We start from the raw sequence: 23,862 nt of genomic DNA, 5'->3' as shown, positions 1-23,862 counted from the left end.
GTCCGAGAATGTTAAAATCCCATTCTCTAGCCTGAGGACTGTTGGTAAAAACTGGGTAATAGAGTTTTTCTGCAGCTGCAGTCACACACAGACCCATGATATTATCTGTTTTTCCTTGCCAGCTGAATTCTTGTAAGCAGGCACGGTCCTGAAATTGACAAGATTCCTCCTCCCTGAAGAGCTGGGAGAGCAGAAGTCTTGTCAATTTTACTCCTCTGCCAGCTCAGGGGATCAGAGAAAGCAGGTAGACAGACCAACAATGTAACATGCACAAAAACATCCCTGACCCTATGTGCTGTTGGTAGATCACTTAGCAAAGGACCTAGAATTTTAACATTGCTGCAGTCACAGTCCTGAATAGCCTAAGAAGTTTTTTTCTGTATCATGGACACAGTAATATTAAAAAACAACAACTCTTTTTTACAGTAGGGAGCCATTTAGGGCCTGTAAACCCTGACAGGGTCCCTCTAATTCCTAAAACCTATCTAACAACTAAAGTCTCTCTGCAATAGACCATAATTCATAACCTTCCATGTTACAGGATAGGACTCGTGATAGGTCTCGAGTCCCCAGCTGACCTTTCAGTATACAGAAGCTGCAGTGATCTGCAAGGAGAGGATGCAAATAAGCCTCATTCCTACTGTGGCACTTTATTCTTGAGTCTGGAGGGCTCTCTACAAGAGAAAGGATTTACATTCAGGCGGCATTCAACCACCCACGGACCCTGGCATATTTAGCAAGAGGTACAGTGATTCAGCAGCAAAGAGGCAGCCCCCTCCAATGCACAGAAGATGGCTTAAAAATAATATAACTGCCTTGACTGTGTCTCCTAATGCTGATCAGCTCAAAGCTGCCACTTATGATGTTTGAAAACTGCCTGTGCAAGTGAAACTGTACATGTAAAAGATTACTTGGCACTCACTAGATATTAATACAAGACTGGAAGAAATTATTAAATTACCCCAAAGACAGAACACCATAGGGCAGATGGTTACTAAACAAAACAATACTCTTTACAGCACTTTGAAGGGGAATGGCGGAGGGAAAAAATTTAAGAGAATAAGTGTGGTGCAAGAGGCTCTACTGCACCACACTGCCCTGCGGTACTAATGGATGCAAGAGTGCTCAAACATTATCTGCAACCAATATGTTGACCCTGGAATAAAACAGACATCCATAATCAATGCTGAAGGAATGCAGGATTGTGCCTGGTATACTGGAGAAACGGTTCAAGAATAGTTCATCCTTCTGGGGAGCTTACCCTTGTGCGACTGTCAGTATGAGTTATCAGCCACTGTAAGTGCTAGCTGAGAAAGTTAAAACTGCCTGGAGCAAGCTTCAAGCTTCTTTGAAAAATGTCTGTCTTACTTTCTGTAAACTTGCGATTCCCTGTCTACACAGGGCACATTCTCCCCTTATTCCTCCTTCTCTGCCCCTTCCTCCCTTTTTGACTCACATTAACCTTTCACTTGCAGCAGGATGAAACCCCATTATAGAGAACTAAGTATTGCTCAATGAGATTCTTGATCCATAGGTTTTCCTTATAAATTAAATTCAAATTAGACTTACACAAGGCTAAGTCTTTCCAGTAAAGGGGCTGTGCATACACGCTCTCAGAAAAACTAAAAAAAAAAAAAAAAAATCCGTTCCTTCACCTTCATGCACATGATGTAATCTTCTCATCAAATATGCTGCATGAGCTACTATCTCTGAAGCACAAAGACACAACACACTTGTATTCTGAATGAAGCTATTTTGCTTTGGTTATACTGTTATCAAGTATCTGAAGAGCATTTAGCAGCAACTTAGGCTATATCTACACTTAAACCACTACAGCGGCACACTACATTCACTACAGCAACAGGAGAGGGTTCTCCTATCACTGTAGTTAACCCACCTCCCTGAGAGGCGGTAGCTAGGTCAACAGAAGTCTTCTTCCGTCGACCTAACACTATCTACACAGGGGTTAGGCTGGCTTAACTACATTGTGCAGGGGTGTGGAATTTAAAACAAAAAACCCACCCTGAGTGATGTAGTGGGGTTGGTCTACCTGTTTGGTGTAGACCCTTGCTTTAGCTGCTTTCCCCTACACTTTCAGAGTTGATTATGGTTTTAGGTCTACTCAACAGGTAAAGGCCGTGTTAGTCTGTATTTGCAAAAAGAAGAGGAGTACTTGTGGCACCTTAGAGACTAACCAATTTTATTTGAGCATAAGCTTTTGTGAGCTACAGCTCACTTCATCGGATGCAGGTAAAGCTTGTTGTAAAATTAGTTGTAAAGTCACACTGAGGTTAGAGAGATAAATCTCTACATGCTGCTTTGAGCACCTAAGACGTTTCATTTTTCTAATGAGATGTGAACTGTCAAAACTATTTGCCATATATATCTTCAGTAGTAAATTTGGCAGCTCTACAGCCTTCTGAACTGCCCTAGCCAAATGCAAGGTCCTTCAGAATGAAAGCAGGAAAGCTTCAGCCTAGGTCCTGGTGAACACCGAGGGAAAAACTGAACTTTGGGTTAAATTTGTAAAAATGCCTAAGTGACTCAGGAGCCGAAGATCTATTTTCAAAAGTCACATAGGCATTTAGGCTCCTAAGTCTTACTGAAAGTCAACATGACTTAGGTACTAAGGCCCAGATCCACACAGGAACTTAGGTGTTGCAATGCCAACAACTATTGCAGTATGTGGATTGGGCCTCACCGAAAAGATAAGTGGGGAAATGCTGTTCTTCACCTGCTTTGAGGATCCCACTGGGTGTCAGACATCCAGAACCTAGAGCAAGGCAGCATTTTGCATGCCCAGAGACAGAAATTTAGGAGGTGTCTAGGGAACTTTTACAGCAAAAATTGAGACACTGGCTGAGATCAGGCAGCAGCTCAGCAGGGGTTTTGTGGTCACAGTGGCATTTACTTAGGCAGCTAACTCCCTTTGTGGATCTGGTCCCAAGTGCACAGGTCAATGCTGAATAAAGTCACTTAGGGTATGTCTACACTGCAAAAAAACAAAACAGAACAAAACAAAAAAGAAAGAAACCATGGCAGCAAGTCTCAGAGACTGGGCCTACAGACTCAGGCTCATATTACAGCACCAAAAATAGCTATGTAGACTTTCTGGGCAGGCTCTGAAGCCTGAAAGGTCTACATGGCTATTTTTAGTGCAAGCCTGAGTCTTTAGGCCCAGGCGCCAAGGCTTGCTGCGATGAGGTTTTTGTTTTGGCAGTGTGGACATACCCACATGTACTTTTAAAATGTTAAACCTTTGATCTTTTTTCCAAGTCCAATATTTTCTCCACTGACTTTTGTTGATTTCTGCCATCATAGTGTAACAGCAACAGACCCCGGTTGTTGGCGGGATCGAACCTGGGGCCTCTGAAACTCAGTGTATGAGTCCCTATTGCATGAGCTAAAAGCCACATGTCTCTTAGCCAAGGCTGCAGCAGACTCATTAATCTCTAATTGGGCTAGATGCCACTAGAGGGGGACAGAGCACCATGCCAAGCTGGCATGGGTTACAATAGCTCCTCTTTAAAATGGAAACGAGAACTGCTTAAGACAGCTGCAGCAGCACGGGACTACTGGAACCTTTCCTCTGGCCTCTACATTGGCTTCTTATAGACTTCAAGATCTCAGTCCTTATCTTTAAAGAGCTCCATAGCCTGTGGCCGTGATATCTAGAACACCGACTGAAGCTTCAGGACAAAGACTATGGTTGACAACTTCGCTCCTCTGGCACAATGGAACTCTCTACAATAAGAGTAAAGCTCATTTGTGCGGGACACAGAACTTCCAGGGTGGACCGAGACTGTGGAATGAATTCCCAAAGGAACACAAACCTGCCAACTTTCGTTCCAAATGTGAGGCACATTTCTTAGACCTTGCCTTCTCTAATGAACACATGTAGCAACAGATATATTTATTAAACACTACCAAAACAAGACACTCCACACTCTCTAGGGAGAAGAGAAGAGAACAAACATGTGACAGATGTGTAGTCACACTGCTTAATGCACTACTGGAAGGAGTTCAGATACTATGGTGATGAGTGTGGTAGAAGAGCAGCAGCTGCAGCAGATTTACATGGATATGATGTAGTGATGGTGACACACAGAATGGATTTCCATCTTGAACGGTTCCTTCCATCTTTTCTTCCTTTGGCAATAGTCAGTATGGGACGGTTTAGACTTCTTAAATCCCTCAGAACTGCATCTTCCAACTTCACTCATGGTTGGCCCCATGCTCTACTTCCCTCAATCTCAGCTCCATAAATCTTCTGTAAAAGCATACCTTCTTCTGCACATTGGACATGACCCCCCCAATGCAGTCATCTTGATCTCAACTGATGCAAGATTGCAACTCACTGGGATCGTTTCAGTATCTCCCGATTTGTGACAAAATCAGTTGGTCAGTAGTCTCTCCAAGACAGACAGTATTATCCACATACTTGAGATCTTTAAAATTTCACACCCCATACTTTGGCCTCAATCAGTTTTGTCATCAGACAGTCTATTAAAATATTTAAAAAACATAGGTGACAACACATCCCTGGTGTACTCCTGATCCTACTGAAAACCAGTCGATAATACAACCGTTGACCCTTATGCAGCTGAAAGTACCATGGTACAGTTCCTCCCCTCCGCATACTAAGTCCTCAGACACCACACATTGGCCTAGCAGTATCCACAGTGCTGATAAATGCACAGAGCCAAAAATCGGCAGTAAAGTCTATAAATGCAACGTTAACTTCCTTTTGTTGCTCTAAATGTTGTTCAATAACATTCCGCAAAAAGGTTTTTTTTTCCTCTCCTGCTGGTAATAGCTCACCTTACCTGATCACTCTCATTACAGCGTGTATGGTAACACCCATTGTTTCATGTTCTCTGTGTATATAAAATCCCTCTACTGTATTTTCCACTGCATGCATCCGATGAAGCGAGCTGTAGCTCACGAAAGCTCATGCTCATATAAATTGGTTAGTCTCTAAGGTGCCACAAGTACTCCTGTTCTTTTTGCGGATACAGACTAACACGGCTGCTACTCTGAAACCTGACAATATTTCAGTCGATTCAGTAGTATGGTATTTACAGTAATATCTGAGGCTGATAGCAGGGTTTATTCCCTTGTAACTTGCACAAGCTGATTACTCTCCTTTTTGAAACAAGGGATGATGCAGCCCCTTTTCCAACCTTCTAGAATGTGACCAGTTTCCTCAAACTTTTAAGACAACTGTATGAAACCAGTTAACTAAATCTGGGCACCCACTCTTTAGCATTCTGATGAAATATGGTCATGACAAGATACTTTATCATCATTTCTTCTAATGTCACTGGAATGTTTTCTGCTGGGTTCACTTTTGGATTAAGTTGTAATTTTCAATCTTGGTGAGGGATCAGTTCATTAATTAAAAAAAAAATGCTCAGGCCAAAGCTCAAGTTGTGCATCGATAACCTGGTGGTATTCTCCATTTTTATCCTTAACTGGAGGAAGCCACAGAAATGGACATCTCAAACACACATTTCTGATCATGTCTTTCAGAGGCTTCCTCAATGCACTATGCCATACTATTCCACCATTGATTATGATTGTTCCAACAGGCCGCCTTGAGTGTGAAATTCCCCAGGGTACTATCTGGACAGATGGACAACTGTGTCACCTCAAATCACCAACCTGGGATGTCTTTTACACTGCTTCGCTGTGAAAGCAACTACTCCTGGTCCTGTTCTCACACAGCCACTAACATGCAAAGTCATTCCCTCCTGAACTGAAAGAGTGTTATACCTAACCACTCAAATTACATTACAGGGCAACACTAGCAAATTCCCAGTCTCAGACTTGTCCCCAGAAATGTGCGTCTTGCACTGCCCAGCTCTTTTATTCTGTGCAGTACACGCTCCTAGAAAGTCTGTCATTTCATTAATAGAAAATGATATGCACAAAACTTCCAAATGGATGTTCCAAAACACTACAATCCAAGCACACTAGTTTACATAAAACAAGTTTATTAACCACAGAAAGAAAGTTTTTACGTGATTACAAGTAAAGAGGCATTAAAGTCAGAATTGGTTTCAAAGAAAATAAAAGATAAAACACCACTAATATCTAACTTGGCAAACTAAATGAATTAAAAGCAAAGGTTTTTCTCACCACATGGTTTTTGCTGTCTTTACTGGCTGAAAGCCTCCCAGCAGGACCTCTCCCCCAGTTCAGGGTTTTTTTAGGTATTGTTGCTGCCGAGAGAGGAGAAGAGTGGAGGAGAACAGTAATCTGTGTTGAGTGTCCTTTATTCTTATACCTTTCTCTTCTCTTTAAGGATTGACCCCAGCTGGGGTACAGGTGACACAGCCAGTCTGTCACATGGGAAACCCCAACCGTTACATTGCCCAAAATGTAAATGTCTTGTTCACACTCTTCTTCCTGCCAAAGAATGACTATTTACCTAGGTGATAGTCTACTTGATTATGCTGACATCTGGCTGAGGTGCTGGCTAACCTTTTGTCCCCAAGGAACTTGTTTGGGCTGCTTTTCTAAACTTGGAGCATGTCTCAACAATGTCATACAGTATAATCTTATAACTTTATATACAATGTTGCTACACACATTTTACCAGGACAATAATGTTTAGTAGATTATGAGTTTTCAAATGATAGTTCACAAGGTGTACTTTGTACTTTATCGTTTTGTAAAAAGGGTGAACATAAGAGTACAGACACACTCAGTTAAGACATTTCTGTTACTCTATTGCCCATTTCCTTCTCTCTTCACTGACTTGACTCAGAACTTCCAATCCATTCTGAACTGCTCTTCTTCCCACCCCACGCACAGTACAAAAACTTGAACAGAATAGACTAGAATAATAATGGCTGTTCAAACTTCACTGGGAGAAGTAATGAGAATGCTAGTATGAATATTAACTTAAATGTATGTTAAATATAATGCAACTTGCCAGGGCTATGAGTGCTTTAGCAGACCACTAAAGTGCTTTCAGAACCAGTATAATTTTCCAAACTCTGGTCTTGGATCAGTGACCACAAAGAGAAAAAATTGACCCCGATCTATTTATTTTAGCATCATTACACAAATTTTGACCCCTGAAATTATTATTTGGAATAAACTTTCAAAATGGGAACTGAGAAAAGAAAGGATTCAACCTATTGCAATGTTTGCTATATTGCTACTGTAGGTACATTCCTGCCTCTGCTACTCCTACTTTGTTTTCAGGTACTACAGCAGCTCAAGTTTCTAAGTCTTGATCCTTGAGAACCATAAAAAGTACCTTTTGCAAAAAAATACCAACAGATCACCTACCAACTTCACTGAGCCATTCTTTCAAGGACTGACACTGTAATAAGAAAAAATTGAACAGCTATTAGTACATCCTGAAAAAGTTTGATTAAAGAGGGAGCTGTGGAGTTAAAAACATCAGTGGTGGCTGATCATCCTTAGGAAACAACAGCTGGTGTGGCAAGACAAGTAAAGCCCTCGGACCAACTGTCTTCTCTTTAGAGCTAAAAATAATAGTGACTCATGTCAGCACCAAACTGCTGCTGTTTAGCTTTACAAATCCTGGGCAATCAAGCCTAGATATGCAGAATCATTCCCTTACAAATATACAGTATGATAGTGAGAACATGAACATTTTTAAAAGAGGCATCTATTGACCCTTAGATTCAAATATCAGCGTCCAGGTATAGCATCTTGCCCACCAGATAAACCTGGTCTAAATGCCAACTTGAGTCAGGTAAGACAAACACGCCCAGACCTACTCACCACCTGGGAAGCAAAGCTACACCCGAACCTTTGGACGTTTTTATCACTAAGATAAATGTCCCATTTCACCTCCTGTGACAGAATGTCTGTCAGTCATTTATATTTCATGGCAAAGGAAACATTTGAAAAAGGTTTTAAAAAGAGGCCTGGATAATCTGGAGATAGCCAGACTAAATGATCTGAGAAATGCTATACCTGAGTTTGGTAGCTGAGCAGGCTGCATTAATACTAAGCATTGTTATAAGGACCTTACCCCATCCTCATATAATCTTCTGGGGAAGGTACCAACCCTAACTGTGTGTTTTATATTCAAATAACAGTTTTGGAAAATAACCTTGTGACCCCCCTGCAACTCCCTTTTGGGTCAGAACCTCCAATTTGAGAAATGCTGGTCTCCCCCATGAAATCGATACAGTATAGGGTAAAAGCACACAAAAGGCCAGATTTCACAGTTCGTATGACCGGGGTCCCGGGGAGCCAACTGAGGTCACTCAATTAGGGTAAACTGCAAAGAATGGGGCAGACAATCCCCAAAGCTGGTGGATATTCCAATACTTAGATTTACCACGCCAGCACAAAACAGCTTCTATAATACCTCACTAGTTACCCAGAAGCCAACAACCCAGCCTTAGGCCTCCACCCAGATACCCAAGTCAAATATGATGAGGATTATTGAAAATCCTATTAATCATATACAAGAGTTCTATCAATCCCAGAGGATCAGACACATTACCTCCCAGAATTAATGAATATTTCAAATTTTACCCAAATACACACTTACAGCCAATTCTTATTAACTAAACTAAAAATTATTAAAAAAAAAAAAGGAAAGAGTGTATTGGTTAAAAGATCAGTATACATACAGACACGAGTACAGTTCTTGAGATTTAGATTCATAGTATAGATGGTAAGCTTTGTAGTTGCAAAGAGTTCTTTCATAATTAGTCCATGGGTTATTGTCCAATGATCATATTCAGGATGTTCCAGCTTTGGACTGGAGATCTCAATCTTAGGCTTAAGCTTCCCCTGCATGAAGCAGATCTGAGATAAAAAGGATCAGGATCCCAGACATTCCTCCTTAACAGCTCAGAGTCCTTAGGCGAGCAATAGGCAATTATGGATACTTTGAACCAGACCTATTTCCTAAGCATCACCAGTAATTAGCGACACAAATTAACATAAGGCAATTTATCCATTAGGCAGTCTATCACAAACTTTAAAGAGACATATAGACAATGACATTATTTCACAAAAGATTCATCTAAATGTTAGTATTACCAAATACGTTTTGATCTTTGAATCAACAGCTATAATGACAGACAGGAACTGTCTGTTTACATGGCTAACATTTAACAAAATATGAGTACACACAGAAATTAGAGGTGATACTAATTGGAACAATATAGGTTTGCATTTCAAAGTTCTAGCCTATCTACCATAGAATGGTCCTAATTACCATTTCTATACTTTTCTATCAGGTCTCTAAAGGTTGAAACTGGGTCATTTATCCTGCTTAACCCTTTCTGGCGATGCGTCACACTTTGTATAAGAATCATTGCAATTATACAACAGTGGTAGCAACAATAATTTGCATGGTCATATTTTAATTAGATAACTTCACAGTCCATGATGCGTTTTTCCATGACCATGAATTTGGTAGGGCCCTACCTATACCTAAGGCTATGGCTACACTACAGCTGAAGTGTGAATTAGCCTCCCCCCAGCAACATAATTTATGCCAATTTAAGCACTGGTGTGACAGCGCTATGTCGGTGGGAGAGCTTTTCCTGCCAACATACCTACTGTCGCTCAGGGGGACTGGATTAATTAAGCTGACGGGAGAGCTCTCTCCCATCAGCTTAGAACAGCTACATTAGAGAGCTTACAGCTAAATGAAGAGGAGCCGGCTTCTATGGGATTTTGCAAACTACTGAATGAAATGAGGTATGTTATGCAGTTTCTTTTATTTTCATCTATTTTAAATGACATTTTAATCCGATTTTCTATTTTTAATAAATCTTGTTTCCAATAAAACTTCTACTATGTGAGTGTTTCACACAAGCTGCCTCTAAAAGGCAGAAAAGGTCTTCAGTCTCTAAGGGAAGTAAAGAAGGCAAAAAGGAGTTTCTGGAACCTAATCCCCCAATAAGGTGTGCTGCAAAGGAGTAGGATAGGGTGCCCAAGGGGAGAAGTGTAAGAACCCAAGGATGATTTCACTTTCATTTAAAAATAACTGGCTAGGCTTGGGGCCAACCTTCCCAGTGAAGTTCCTCTCTCATCTTTTAGTCCTTCCACAGTGCCAGGCAGGTTTATTCAAGGAAGACAGAACAGACTGGAAGATTTCATTCTGCTACACAGGAGCAGTTCTTCAAGTTGCAAAAACAATGCTACAAAAGTCAGGGATTTACCAGATTGAGATAGGGAAGTGGAGTCAAAATAATATGCTCAGAAAGACAGCTTTAACATCACCTTATGAAGTGGGGAAGCAAGTAAATCTCTGTCTACTCTGATCAGACTGCTGAGGAATGGTATCCCTGAATCACAATCTCATTGTTTGGCTTATTATATAAATACTTCACATAGCGCCAACTCTTGTGCAATTTGGATAAGGTCTGACACTTAGAATGAAGTCTTTTGAGTGCTATCTGGTAGTCTTCGCAGACAGCACATAAGATCCAAATTTGCCCTTGCAGCCCTCAGCTATGATAGTAGTTCTCGTAATCCTAGGCTTCTCAACCAGAGGGGAGGTCACTGTGATGCAAGCCATTGAGAGTAAGGAAAGAACACTTGCAGGGGAATGGAAAGATGATCAGTAGGAAAATCCCCAAACCCTATTCCAAAAATTAATTTAAAAAAAAGTGACAAAAACCAACGTATAGTTTTCAGTTTAACATATACAACATGGGGCCATTTACTGAAGGGTTACTAAATCTACGAAGTTGTGGTTCAGCTGCCTGAAATGCTTTAGTTTTGCATTTCAAAAGAAATATTGTGACCACATGATCACCAGAATAAAAAGCTACAAAAAATACCACTACATATTGAACAAAAGCTTTTTATAATGTGCCTTGTTTGCTACAGTGGCAAGGTTATTTTTTCTCCCCATCCAATCAACTTCAGAAATTAAGTTGAGAATAACGAACCTATACAATTACTACAAACATCAGATGGTAGACTGCTTGGTGACATCTAGTACCTACTGCTTTAAAGTTTCTTTGGCATAATAAGATCATGCTTTAGACCATATTTAGAACAATGTCGTAAAAAAATGAAGACTTTTTAAAGCACATTTCTAAGAGAATATGATTCTCAGATCTGAGATGCTAATGTACCATGGGAAAAAAAATAGTTAATATAATCCAGAGCTAATTTATAATATTATATAGTAAACAGCGTGCTCTTGACTTAATTTTTTACACTGTATTAATACTGAACAGTGATTTTACTATCTTTTATAAACCATATATTTTAAATAACTTTTTACCTTCATTTATTGGTTGATACCCTTACCGACCAAGGCTGACTGATGATATTTTTGAACACCATGGATTTACTTGTTCTATCCAGAGGATTTTCCAGAGAATCCATTAGGGGAATTGAGTAAAACTTTCACACACAGAGAACCTGGATTTGGAAACTGCATGGATCAATAGCATCCAAAACAGATTTCACATCAAATCAAGTCTCTGTAAATAGGTATTTTTCAGCCTATTTGTGACATCCCTCTTCCCCCCGCCCCCCAATGAGCCCAATTTATCTGATCTATTTCTCTTTCATTTGGAATCTATTTGAGGAAATAAAGTGCTGTGTATTACATAAAAATTAAATGGATATGCCAAGCCCAGTGCTCCTCTCCATCACCCACACAGACGGCACTCCAATAGAAACGTTGAACACAATGCCCATCCCTCACCGCTCTGCTGCTCTCCTCTTTTTCTTCCTCCCTAGCCTTACTAAAGCAGCTTAATTTACTTGAAGATAACCTTGAAATGACTGCTAATGAGAGCAGCAAATTTTTTCCAACTCCCACATTGTTTATTATTTTACTTTCATGGCAAGTGCGCATGCATGCATGTGCACATAAGATTAAGACTAACGTGCACGCACGTGTACGTAAAAGTAATATGTGTACGTAATTATTAGTCTCTCTTTCTCCACATCCGTCTCCTCATCTGTGTGCCCACTTATTTAGTTTCTTCCTCCTAAATCCTTCACAGTTAGTACAAAGCAGCATGTCCGGTGATAAAGAGCCCTGCTCCTCTGAGGTGCTGAATGTGACAGACTGGGGGTGGGGGGTACGTCTGTGTGTCAAACCATAAACTTTCCATTTTGTTTTGTGAATGCCATTGTCAACTGTAACCTTCATTGTGACTCTCACTTTTGATTGTACTAGGGTGACCAGACAGCAAATGTAAAAAATCGGGACGGGGTGGGGGGTAATAGGCGCCTATATAAGAAAAAGACCCAAAAATCAGGACATCTGGTCACCCTAAATTGTACTCACCATGCTGGAATAAGATATCCAGTTTATATTCAAAAATCAGCGTGGCCCTGACACAGCCAGTCTCTTCTGAACAGTGTCCTGCTCATGAAGGGGTGTGGGACACTTTGGAGAGAACTAACAGTGAGAAAGCCATCAAGGATCATTAATGGTGACTGACTCTTCTCTTCTGGAACCATGGGTTTTCTACTGGTAGGGCCACTGATTTTTGAATGACTCCTTGCCATGAAGTGCTGTACTCTGGAATTTCCCCAGCTGAAGCACATGGGAAAAAGCGTGACAGACTGTTTTAAAAGGTGAGTGTTTCTCTGAGCAGGGAGCCAGATCACAGATACATGCAAGAAGGCCAGGCTAAGGAGAGAGAAGGCTGGTGGAAGGGCCATCTAGCCTATGAACCCATACCAACCAGGACTCACAAGAGTGGCAAGATCACACTAAAGGGGCTGCATACTCAGGATTGTGTGGTTTTCCAAAGATTTGTAACTATCAAGTGTTTCAAGAAAAAAAGTACCTGTGATTTTAAGCAATTCCCTTGCTAAGTCTGCGTTCCATGTGCCTGCCATTGTTGTCCCTGAAAGGGTTAATCGAGAAGCTCAGAGTGCCCAGACCCAGAGTCAGGTGGACTCCGAGGGAGCGTGCATAAGCTACCATGGGCTCAGGAGGACTGGTTCCAAGGTTTAAGGTAGCCAGCACAGCAGAGCACCATATCTCAAGAAAGGGGTACAGATGTGAGGTCTACACCTGGGAGCATGCCATAGCGTATGTCTACACTGCAATAAAACACCTGTGGCTAGCCCATGTCCGCTGACTGGCTCGCAAGGGCTCAGCCTGGGGCAAGGGGTGTGATAAAATTGCAGTGTAGACATTTGGTGTCCTTCCAGAGGGGGAGTGGGCAAGTTTCTGACACTGAGCACCTTCTGAGAGGTACTGAGAGCCCTCAACAGGAGGGATAGATGCTGAAAATTTTGCAAGATAAGGGCAATAGCCTGTGCATTCCTACATTTACTGTTTCCCCATAATGAGAGTCATTATTTTGTTGTATTTCCCCTTGTGTTCTCATGTTACCATCTTTAAGGTTAAAGCAGCAATTAGTTCCAATTAAGCTATTTTAAAATGCACTCATAATTCCAATTTATGTGCAACCAAATTAACTACAATTTATTTTCCTTTTGGAGTGGGTCATTTGTATATTCTCTGAACTGTGTGGTATTCATACAATATCTTTAAAAATATTGTAGCAATTGTGTGAGAGATGTGATGCAGAGAAATATGCCTGTTCCACCCATAAGTACCATGCTTCCTGAATTCTAATTAGTATTACAAAAACATTGGTGTAGCACTGTAAGTTTACACAGATCTTTAAAAACCATACATAAAAAGGCACATTCCTTGCCATGAAGTGCTTACAATCAGGGGGTCTGACGCTGAACTTATGTTGAGTACCATTTTCTCAAGTGATTAGTTCCATTGACTTCACCACCATTACAAACCCACTATTCTTGATTAGACTGCAAGCTCCCAATACACCTCTACGTCCTTCACATTTTGTCCCCACCTAGAAATGCTCCAGACACCTTTCTAATACACTTCTAGCATAGCTCCAGACTATTGCATGACAAACATTCCTAGATAATAACCACCTCCATTTTAGACAGAGAAGGAGCTAAGGCACAAGGACATTAATTAGTAACTACCTCCAGAAATTCTGGTGTACAATGCTTGCCAAGGATGTCTATACATAAAAGCCAGTTCACCTGTGGTCCAGTCTATTATCTTAGCCACAGGACCATCCGTTTTTTCCCCTGCAGCCTCATTCATTACACAGAAATGCCATCATGTGAAACTATTTACTATGCAAATTCATCAGTGTGTTTCACAGTGCCTTTCAGAGGTCAGTATGCAGGAGTAGCCTCTTTGTACAGACAGCATAGGAAAATTAGGCCAAATACGTATACTTAGTGAGAGGCACCCGCCTACGGGGATAAGGGTTGGCTGTGGCATACAAGGGACCTGGTTCTATTCCTGGCTCTGCCTTGCAGAATCTCTGCCAGCCCCCTGACCTAGCCAGGCCAATCTGTCTCTTTTGATCGCTGTTGGGGAGGATACATAATCTAGCTTTAAAACAAACTTAGCGGTGACCTCAAAAAAAACAAACAAAAATTTCATCACCTTAATGACTCCTTCATGGGTTGGCAGCAAGGTTTGAATACAGAACTTTTAGATCCATAACACAGACCTCTGCCACTTGAACGAACACTTTGCCAGCGAGTTACAAAACTATTTGTTAGACAGCAGTAGAATATTGGGAATCAGGTTTCTTTCTGTTCCTGATCTTGTGAATGAAGTGTAATCTAGTGGTTAGAGCAGGCAGTATAGTCAAGAACACATACTTAGCACATTCATTCTGAAAGGCGATATAGCTAAACAAATGAAACTTGTTTGCCACATTATTCCCAGTTCTCTCTTTCATTACAGTATCTGTAAAATTCAGGAAAAGATACCCCTATTTAGAAGGCAGGAAGGTATGTGTCTTTATACAACAAGTTGTCAAGTATATACAAACGCTAGTGTCAATCAGTGAAAGAGATGAGACTAGAACCCATGGTCGACACACTCTCCCCCCCACACACAGTATACTGGAGAGCCTAGGTGTTGAGTTTGCACAGTCTCCTCAACACTGCATTTTAATCACTCTAATTCCAAAAACAAGGTCTGAAAAACCTTTTTAGATTTCATAGATCTTCTTTTCAGTTCTTTGTCTGAGACCTCAGCAAAGGGAATCCAGCTTCATGTGTCTCCTGCATCTGGCTTTTTCCCCTGCATATGTGTGCAAAACAACATTAGAAGAATTTAGCATCTTTGTAAACAACTCATTGTTGGGTTGCAGTACTTCAGGATCCCCTTGATCATAATAATGTAAGAATGGCCCTACTGGGTCAGACCAAAGGTCCACCTAGCTCAGTATCCTGTCTTCCAACATGGCCAGTGCCAGAGGGAATGAACAGAACTGGTAATCATCAAGTGATCCATCCCCTATCGCTCATTCCCAGTTTCTGGCAAACAGAGGCTAGGGACATCATTCCTGCCCATCCTGGCTAATAGCCATTGATGGACCTGTCCTCCATGAATTTATCTAGTTCTTTTTTGAATCCTGTTATGGTCTTGGCTTCACAACATCCTCTGGCAAGGAGTTCCACAGGTTGACTCTGCGTTGTGTGAAGAAATACTTCCTTTTGTTTGTTTTAAACCTGCTGTCTATTAATTTCATTTGGTGACCCCTAGTTCTTGTGTTATGAGAAGTAGTAAATATCACTTCCTTATCTACTTTCTCTATACCAGTCATGATTTTATAGACCTCAATCATATCTCCCCTTAGCGGTCTCTTTTCCAAGCTGAAAAGTCCCAGTCTTGTTTATTAATCTCTCCTCATACAGAAGCCGTTCCACATCCCTAACCATTTTTGTTGCCCTTTTCTGACCTTTTCCAATTCCAATATATCTTTTTTGAGATAGGACGACCGCATCTGCACACAGTAGTCAAGATGTGGGCATACCATGGATTTATATAGAGGCAACATGATACTTTCTGTCCTATTATCTATCCCCTTCTTAATTATTCCGAGCATTCTGTTCGCTTTTTTGATTGCCGCTGCACATTGAGTAGATGTTTTCAGAGAACTATCCACAATGACTCCAAGATCTCTTTCTTGAGCGGAACCAGCTAATTTAGACTCCATCATTTTATATGTTGGGATTATGCTTTCCAATGTGCATTACTTTGCATTTATCAACATTAAATTTCATCTGCCATTTTGTTGCCCAGTCACCCAGTTTTGAGAGATCCTTTTGTAGCTCTTCGCAGTCTGCCTGTATCTTAACTATCTTTAGTAATTTTGTATCATCTAAACTTCACTTCCCCCAGTCTACTGTAACTCCTGTCCTCTCTGCAAAGCTTCCAAGCTGATCTGACTCTTTTTTGTAGGCTTTTCCAAAAATGGAAAATTTGGCTATAAACAGAATCTCACATGCAACCTCAACTATGTTAAACCTACCACCTCTCCATAACACACAGCTCAATGGAGATGTCGCAGGCTGTGCTTCTGAACCTAGAGCACCTCCACAGTGCATGATGGGGCACCTCCTCTGTCCCAGAGGCCTTTACTTGGCTGCGAGTAATTACTGTAAAGTCTGTCTGCCACAAAGCTATGTCCTTCCAGCTACACATCTCAGGGAGGCAGTTCCCCCTCTTCTCAAAGTCCTTCGGCAGTCCCAGTGATCGAGGCAAAATATAACAGTCTGGTAGTCCACAAACTGTCTGAGTTTGCCCTACTATGATTGCAAGGCAAACGGGCTATTAATCTCTTAGCAAGGGCTGGGTCTCTAACCCCTTTTCAGTCTGTGAGGCGCAGGCTGAGTGTCCTAGGCTTTAAGGAAAGAGAAAACAAAATAAAGAAGGTCCCTTCATTTGTCCAGATGCTCCAGGCGGTAGAGGCCCTTCAGGTTAGCAGTTCCGCTCTGTGGTTTCAGGGAGCTCTGCTTTCCTCGGAGTGCCTCCCCTCACTGTGTTTGGATCATGCTTTTTAAGTAGCCACCCTTCTCCACAGCTAACTGTGCCCAGAGGAGCTCATTAACCCCTTCCTGGCTGGGATGGGAGTTTCCTACAGTAGGAGAATATGCAGAATGTGACAGCAGCATGGCCATCTGGTGTAAACAAGTGAAAGAGGGAGGAACTAAACTGAACTGTTTCATCAGTTTCTTTCTCTTCATGCAAGGAACACACATCAGCATTATTTGCAGGAAGAAAACAGTTGTAGAAAGAGAAGTTTTTGAGTGCGGCCATTGAATTTCCACTGATCCCAAAACAAATGAGAAGGGTGGTACTGTTTTCTGACAATGGCTTGCAGAGAGCTGGCTGTTCACATGGAACTGGCTCTCCTTATTTCCAGCTGCTAAAGTACATTAAAATTACCTGCAAACACATTCAATACTTTCCTTATGTTATCTTTCCATGTAAGCAATTGTTGTAGTTGCTCCAGGACTGTTATATGACAGTGAAAAGTCCTGTGATCGTAACTGGGAGTGACATCTATGGGATATCCATGAGATCCTCTCTCACTATTAATGTGTTCCTTACTATGAAAAAGTTTAAGAACCCTATCCCGCAGACCATCAGCTAGTTCTAAGGAGAGAGAGAGAGAGAGACAGACAGAGAGAGAGTGCGCGAGCATGTGCGCGAGCTGGTTTTTCAAGGGTAATAGTTTTGTATTGTATATTATTCAAATAAAGATACTTCTGATATTGGAAAAATGCCATGTGCCACCTGAGATATACACACCCCCACATACCTACTCCTGTTCAGAAGTATTATGACAGATAAATCTCACCTGGAAAGATTAGATTAACAGTCTGCTTGTGTAGTTTCTTTAGGCAACACATAGGGCCTGAACTTGCTCCCGGTAAAGTGAATGGGATTTGTGTCACTGACTTCAGTGAAGAGAAAATTGAGTTCAAAAAGATACATCAGAGATTTTTAACATACAAATGTGGCATCAAAAGAAAATTATAGATGTTGACCACCCCCCAGCTCCTCCATTTTAAATTGCAATTGCAAGTCATTTTTTCCTTTGAATTGTCATGGAAAAAATACAGTCCAATGAACAGGGCACTGGGCCAGGAGATCTATTCCCACAGGTCTATTACCAGTTCTGCCACTGACAGTGTAATGTGACCTTAAGCAAAGTCATTTCACTTTTCTGTGCCCATTTTCCCAACTACAAAGAGAAGATAAGGATACTTAACTTCCTTTGTAAAATGTTTCGAGATCTAGGGACAAAAAGGGCTATATGAAAGAGCTATGAATTATTAAATTATTATTATTAACAGGCAACAATTTTTGCTAGAATATGTTTAATCTTTTCTTTTAATTTGATGCTCCTAGCAATGTGTCAGTAGTGATGTTGGCAGACTAACTCCACATATTATCTTTCTAAGGCCAGTAATGTTGACAATCGAGAGAACTGTTCAACCAAAAAATTCTCTTATAAAGTCTTGAACTTCCTCACGGAGTGGACGCTTTGTATCATTCCTTAATAACAAGCAGAAATCCAACTCAATATGGACACTACATCATTAAGAAGATATGACTAAATAAAGGGAAAAAAGTGATTCCAGGGTCACTCTTCGTGAGTGTGAAAATATGTCTGACACGTTTTGTCAGCATGTGCTTGGTGTGCACAGATGGTATTAACAAACTGTTCTAATGTTTTCAATACATGAAAAAGAAATGCCCCAATTTAGACTAATCATATGAGCCAACTAGCTGTTTGGGGAAAAGGCATCAAGAGCCCCTTCTGCAAACACAGGGGGCCAAATTAGCACCAACATAAACAGTGGTGTAAGGTGGTTAGAAAACTAGTATAAATAAATGTTAAGTGTCAGTACCGCAATTTGCTCCAATCTGACATCTAGTTGTTCTGTGTAAGCTTGACTCTCCCAACAGAAGTTGGTCCAATAAATGCTACAAGGTGGGTACGGTAATGTTTCTAATTCCCTGGGACCAACACGACTACAACAATACCACATACATCCAGTGGGTGTGTAAACCAAATGTAATTAACATGTTGATGGATATATAACATGGCAAGGAAAGAAAGAAATAGGAAGATGTGAAATGAAGTAGGCAGGCTACTTTATCTCGCACCGTAATTAGCAGGGCACTGTAATTAGCTGGATTTCCTGCAACACATAAACCTTCAGCCTCCTCAGCGTGGAAGTTTCACATAAAATTAGTGTACCAAACAAGTCACACCATTTTACCCTTTACACTCATTTTCTGACCAATTTACATATGATGTGTAGCCTATGTTCACCACTGAATTTGGCTCAGAGTCTTTCATGGGTGTTGCATTTGCTTACATCAGATCTGAATTGGGGTCACATTCTGCCCTCTTCGGCCCTACCAAAAAACACCCCATACATTTTTTACATCAGTGGAGTTGTAAGGGTGCAACAGTCATGGTTTCTAGTAAGGTTTATTTTGTTACAAGGAACATATGAATATCAGAGAGGCAGAGGTGATAGATACTTGAAAAAAATTCAAAGTGTGTGATCAAAGCTCTATACAGAGAAATATCCATAAGAAAAGCCATAGAAATCAAAAGGGATGAAATCTTTCTACCTTCATTAGGGATCTTTACTTACTAACCCAGGGGTGGCCAACCTGAGCCAGAATTTACCAACGTACATTGCCAAAGAGCCACGGCAATACGTCAGCAGCCCCCCATCTGCTCCCCAGTGCCTCCCACCTGCCAGCAGCCCCCACCAATCAGCGCCTACTTCCCCTCCCCCACTCACCGCAATCAGGAGGCTAAGGGGGGGAGCGGGAGGAGAGAGGGCATGGCAGGCTCAGGGGAAGTGGCAGGGGCCTTGGTGGAAGGGTTGGAGTGCGGGCAGGGCTTGGGGCAAAGCAGGGGGTTGAGCAGTGAGTGCGCACGCACGCATGCACACACAGGAAAGTTAGCATCTATTGTTCCAGCCCCGGAATCAGTGCCTAAGTAAGGAGCCGCATATTAACCTCTGAAGAGCCGCATGCAGCTCAGGAGCCCCAGGTTGGCCATCCCTGTTCTAACCTTTGAGGCAAACAAACAATGTTAAAGATTAATCTTTTACTTTATGTAATAAATACTTTTCATGTCACAGCATCTTCCATATGAGATTATTATGCCCATTTTACAAATGAGGAAACTGCAGAGAAAAATCAAATTATCTTTGCAAAATTCTACTCACCCACTCACATGGGATGAAGGATAACCATCATATTTTACAGTCCAGCCAAGCATTGTTCATTTTTTCATTACTACCAATCATCATGGCAAAGAAAGCAAATTTGGATCATTTTGTAAGGATGTGCTAAGTGATTTGCCAAAGGTTATAGTGCAAGTCAGGGGCAGAGCTGGGAACAGAAGGCAGATCTTAATTCTTATTCCCATGCCTTAGCAACAAGATCAAGCTCCTTCTCATGAAGCGCTAAGGGACTTTGCGAGAAGGAACTGCTACAGTATTAGCCTATCAAATAAGTCCACATCTCACAAGGATGTGAGTGGACACACCACTAAGCAAACTATCTGTTGTCTTACCAAGGCATGTAGAAGAATTTGTCATTTTAAATCAGAATTACTCAGTGGAACGAATTTAGAACATATCTCAGCAGATATATGAAAGGAAGCTATACTGCAGATACATTAAAAGATATGACAATGCCTAAACCAGCTCTTACAAAGTAGTAAGCCAAGGCTGATACTGTAAAGCTAATTAATGATTTCACCAACCTCAGTTACATATTCCAGGTTGAAAAGAAGGGTGCTGTCTGTTTTGCTTGTCAACTGAAGCAGCCATACTGAAAGGGAGAAGCAAAATACGCTGGCTACAGATATATTTTTTGGAGTGTCAGTCAAATAAGAGTCTGTTCAGAAAAGACTCTTTATAAGATCTAAGAGTTTGCATGCACCAATTAAAAAGACAATCTCAAACAGTTTTGTGTCTCCAAAAACCACCAAAGACAGACAGTAGGTTGTCAAAACAAAGGCGATGCACATCCCTAATGCGAACACAAGTCATCTGAATGCGAAAGATCTGACTTAGCCAGATGGAACAGTTCTACTTTGCTTGGCAACCTGAGAAAGATTTCTTATGGAATCATCAAATCCAGAATCAGGCACAGTCCAGGCTGCAATACAATAAAACAAGAGAGCAATAAAAATTCAGCCTATATTTACAAGCAAAAACACTATTCTTCATGGTTTCAAGAGACTCCAAAGCATGTTTGGGTACCTCACAAAAAGCCAGAATGCAACACCCTTATTCACAACTAATAGTACCTTACATACATATCGTAAGTACTCTCAATGGGAACTATTTGTACAGTATGGGATTACTCAGTGTGAGCAAAGGTATCATAATCTGGCTTAAAGAAAGTATCAACCACTAAAAAACAAACAAGCTGACATTGATTCAAACATACCAGAAATACTCCATCATATTGCAGTAGTGAGCTTCCTCAAAGGGCTATCCAAAGGGGGGGTGGGGAAAAACGACTTTCCAAAGGACTAGAAATACTTCAGAGCCAACCAAGAAAACAAAAAAGAGAAATTCGCTCAAGTGCCTCTCCTGTTACAACAGCAAAATCCAAAGCCCATGTCCAAACTCAGAAACTGACTAAAATAAATCTTCACATGGTGAATTCTTTGCCCACAGTTATTAGAAAATTGAGAATTCCTGGAAAAATTAAAAATACTTCGAGATCTGCAACATTTGGAAAAAATATATATGTAATATCCCCTCAAAATGATACATGTACAGCCATGAACTCTGCAAATTGTTTATGTGCAATGAATATCTTGCCTTTAGCACCAGCTATGCATTTAGTGTGTCTGAAGGTCTTAACACTGGTTATTTCTATTATTAAAAACACTTCTTCTTCATTATAGACTAACAGTAAAAAGCGCAAGATGAGCAAAGATACCAGGTGACTAGAAGAAAGTCCCAAGCTTACATCAAGGGGGTTTAATTCATCTCTGATGTGAATGTAGTTACATACACCAGGGAGGAATTAGGCCTACTGAGCTTTGAAGAGTTTGTTCTTTTGATTTCATTTGTGGAGTGATTTTTCTCATGGATCATTCCAGGAACCACTTTTGAGAGGGTAAAAATACTACAGGCAGATTTATTCTCTGTAAAAATCACTGACAAGAAAAAAAAAGAAGGGTTATAAATAATATTGATTTGGGGTGAACTGGCAGAACCTTAAAATCAATATAGTTTATAGAACAGTCAGATATAAAATAGAAGGAGCTACACAAGTCATGACAAGATTATTACTTAGGGCCAAATTCTGCCCTCAGGTAAGAAAGGGAAGAATGTATTTTCATCCTATAAATGAAAACAGTTTTCTACGGCAAAATCTAACCCAGGGATCTCAAACTCAAATCACCACGAGGGCCACATGCCAGCCGCATGTTTGGGACCCCTGGTCTAACCTATCATCATTTTCCCCATTTTCAACACGTTAGTTAGTTTTTATTTTTGTCTTATAGCACATTGATGTTGTTAAAGATGAACCGCTACTGAAACAAAATAATAAATACTTTCCACTTGCATAGCATCTTTAATTTAAAATCATCAAAGCTCTTTACAAACTATTAGATATGTTTCAACACCCTCCTTGGTGACGACCCTATTTTACAGATTGGGAAAACTAAGATACAAAGAGATTAATGGCCAAATTTTCAACAGTATTCACTGATTTTGCATGCCTTAATATCTGGATATCCAACTTTAGAGTACTATTGAAGCCAGATTTTCAAAAGTGCTGAGCAAGCACAACTCCAACTAAAGTCCAGTTGGTGCTCAGCACTTCTCAGAATCACACACTGTGTCTCAAGTTGAGCAGTCAAAAACTGAAGCATGCAAAACAAGTGGCCGAAGTGGCTCGCCCAAGACCATAACAGAGTGGGAAATAATGATGATGAGTCCTGGCTCACAGTCCACTTCTTTAATTTTAAAATCCCATTGTCTCGCCACTTCCACGCTTCAGAAAAACAGGTATATGTATTCTTCTACATGAAAGATTTGTTGATTTAGCAGACTGTGTATATACAGTACTTCTCAATACAATGCATTGGAAAATAATACTGCTTAGAAATGCAATCTATATTTTTCACTGGTTCTTTTAATCAAAAAGTTATTTAATGCATTAAGACAGGTTTCAGAGTAAACAGCCGTGTTAGTCTGCATTCGCAAAAAGAAAAGGAGTACTTGTGGCACCTTAGAGACTAACCAATTTATTTGAGCATAAGCTTTCGTGAGCTACAACTCACTTCATAGGATGCACAAAAGCTTATGCTCAAATAAATTGGTTAGTCTCTAAGGTGCCACAAGTACTCCTTTTCTTAATGCATTAACTTTCACTGGAATCTGGACAAGAATTTCTCTTTTGCCTCAAGCTGGCCTATAACAAAAGCTCTTCATATTAACAAACAATATATTGGATTTATATCATTCCTCTGAACCTTTCATCCTGAAGGATCCCAAAGTGCTTTACAAATGTAGTTTGACATAGAAACAATATCAGGTTTCACTACTGAAGTGAAATGCAGCAGCTGTTTATTAACATCCACCACCATACACCTTCCGTTAATCAGCAGTTAATTAAGCAGTAGGATATGGGGTTTGGGATAGGAGGTGGATCCATGAGGCATTCTCTCTCTTATGAGGTGGCCCACAAAATGAATGTTGGCCTGTCCAACTTGAACTGCAAGGGAAACATAGGTGGGCAGAACATAATTAAACTTTGATGTCCTGACCAACTCTTAAAGTGAATACTTTATTCTCGTGAAATATGCCACCAACTGACACACAGTGTTTAATGACCACACTAATTAATTTTTTTTTTAAGTCTCATCAGAAAGGCAGCACTTCCAAAAAACACAGGGTCTCTTATAGCACGAGGTATGACTGCAAAGTGAATTTAGCTGGAATATTAGCAACTTCCAGGGATTTCTACTCTAAAATGACATTATATTCTTGAGAGGAGAAAAAGAT

The 23,862-nt window shown here is 40.7% G+C and overlaps 1 protein-coding gene across 5 annotated transcripts in view; it reads right to left on the bottom strand.

The window, feature by feature from the left end:
• SUSD4 (sushi domain containing 4) overlaps positions 1 to 23,862 on the bottom strand; it is a 183,914-nt gene that overhangs the window by 91,880 nt on the left and 68,172 nt on the right. The window contains exon 3 of one of the 5 annotated variants that reach the window (XM_084623374.1): positions 20,924 to 20,989. The exons of the other annotated variants lie outside the window; for them this stretch is intronic. Coding sequence (XP_084479500.1) covers positions 20,924 to 20,989 — 66 coding nt within the window. The remainder of the gene's footprint in view (positions 1 to 20,923; positions 20,990 to 23,862) is intronic. 5 annotated transcript variants of the gene reach the window in all.

This window comes from Lepidochelys olivacea, assembly GCF_965140295.1.
Source record: "Lepidochelys olivacea isolate rLepOli2 genome assembly, chromosome: 3".
Lineage (NCBI taxonomy): Eukaryota > Metazoa > Chordata > Testudines > Cheloniidae > Lepidochelys > Lepidochelys olivacea.
This window is presented reverse-complemented; position numbering and strand designations above follow the sequence as displayed.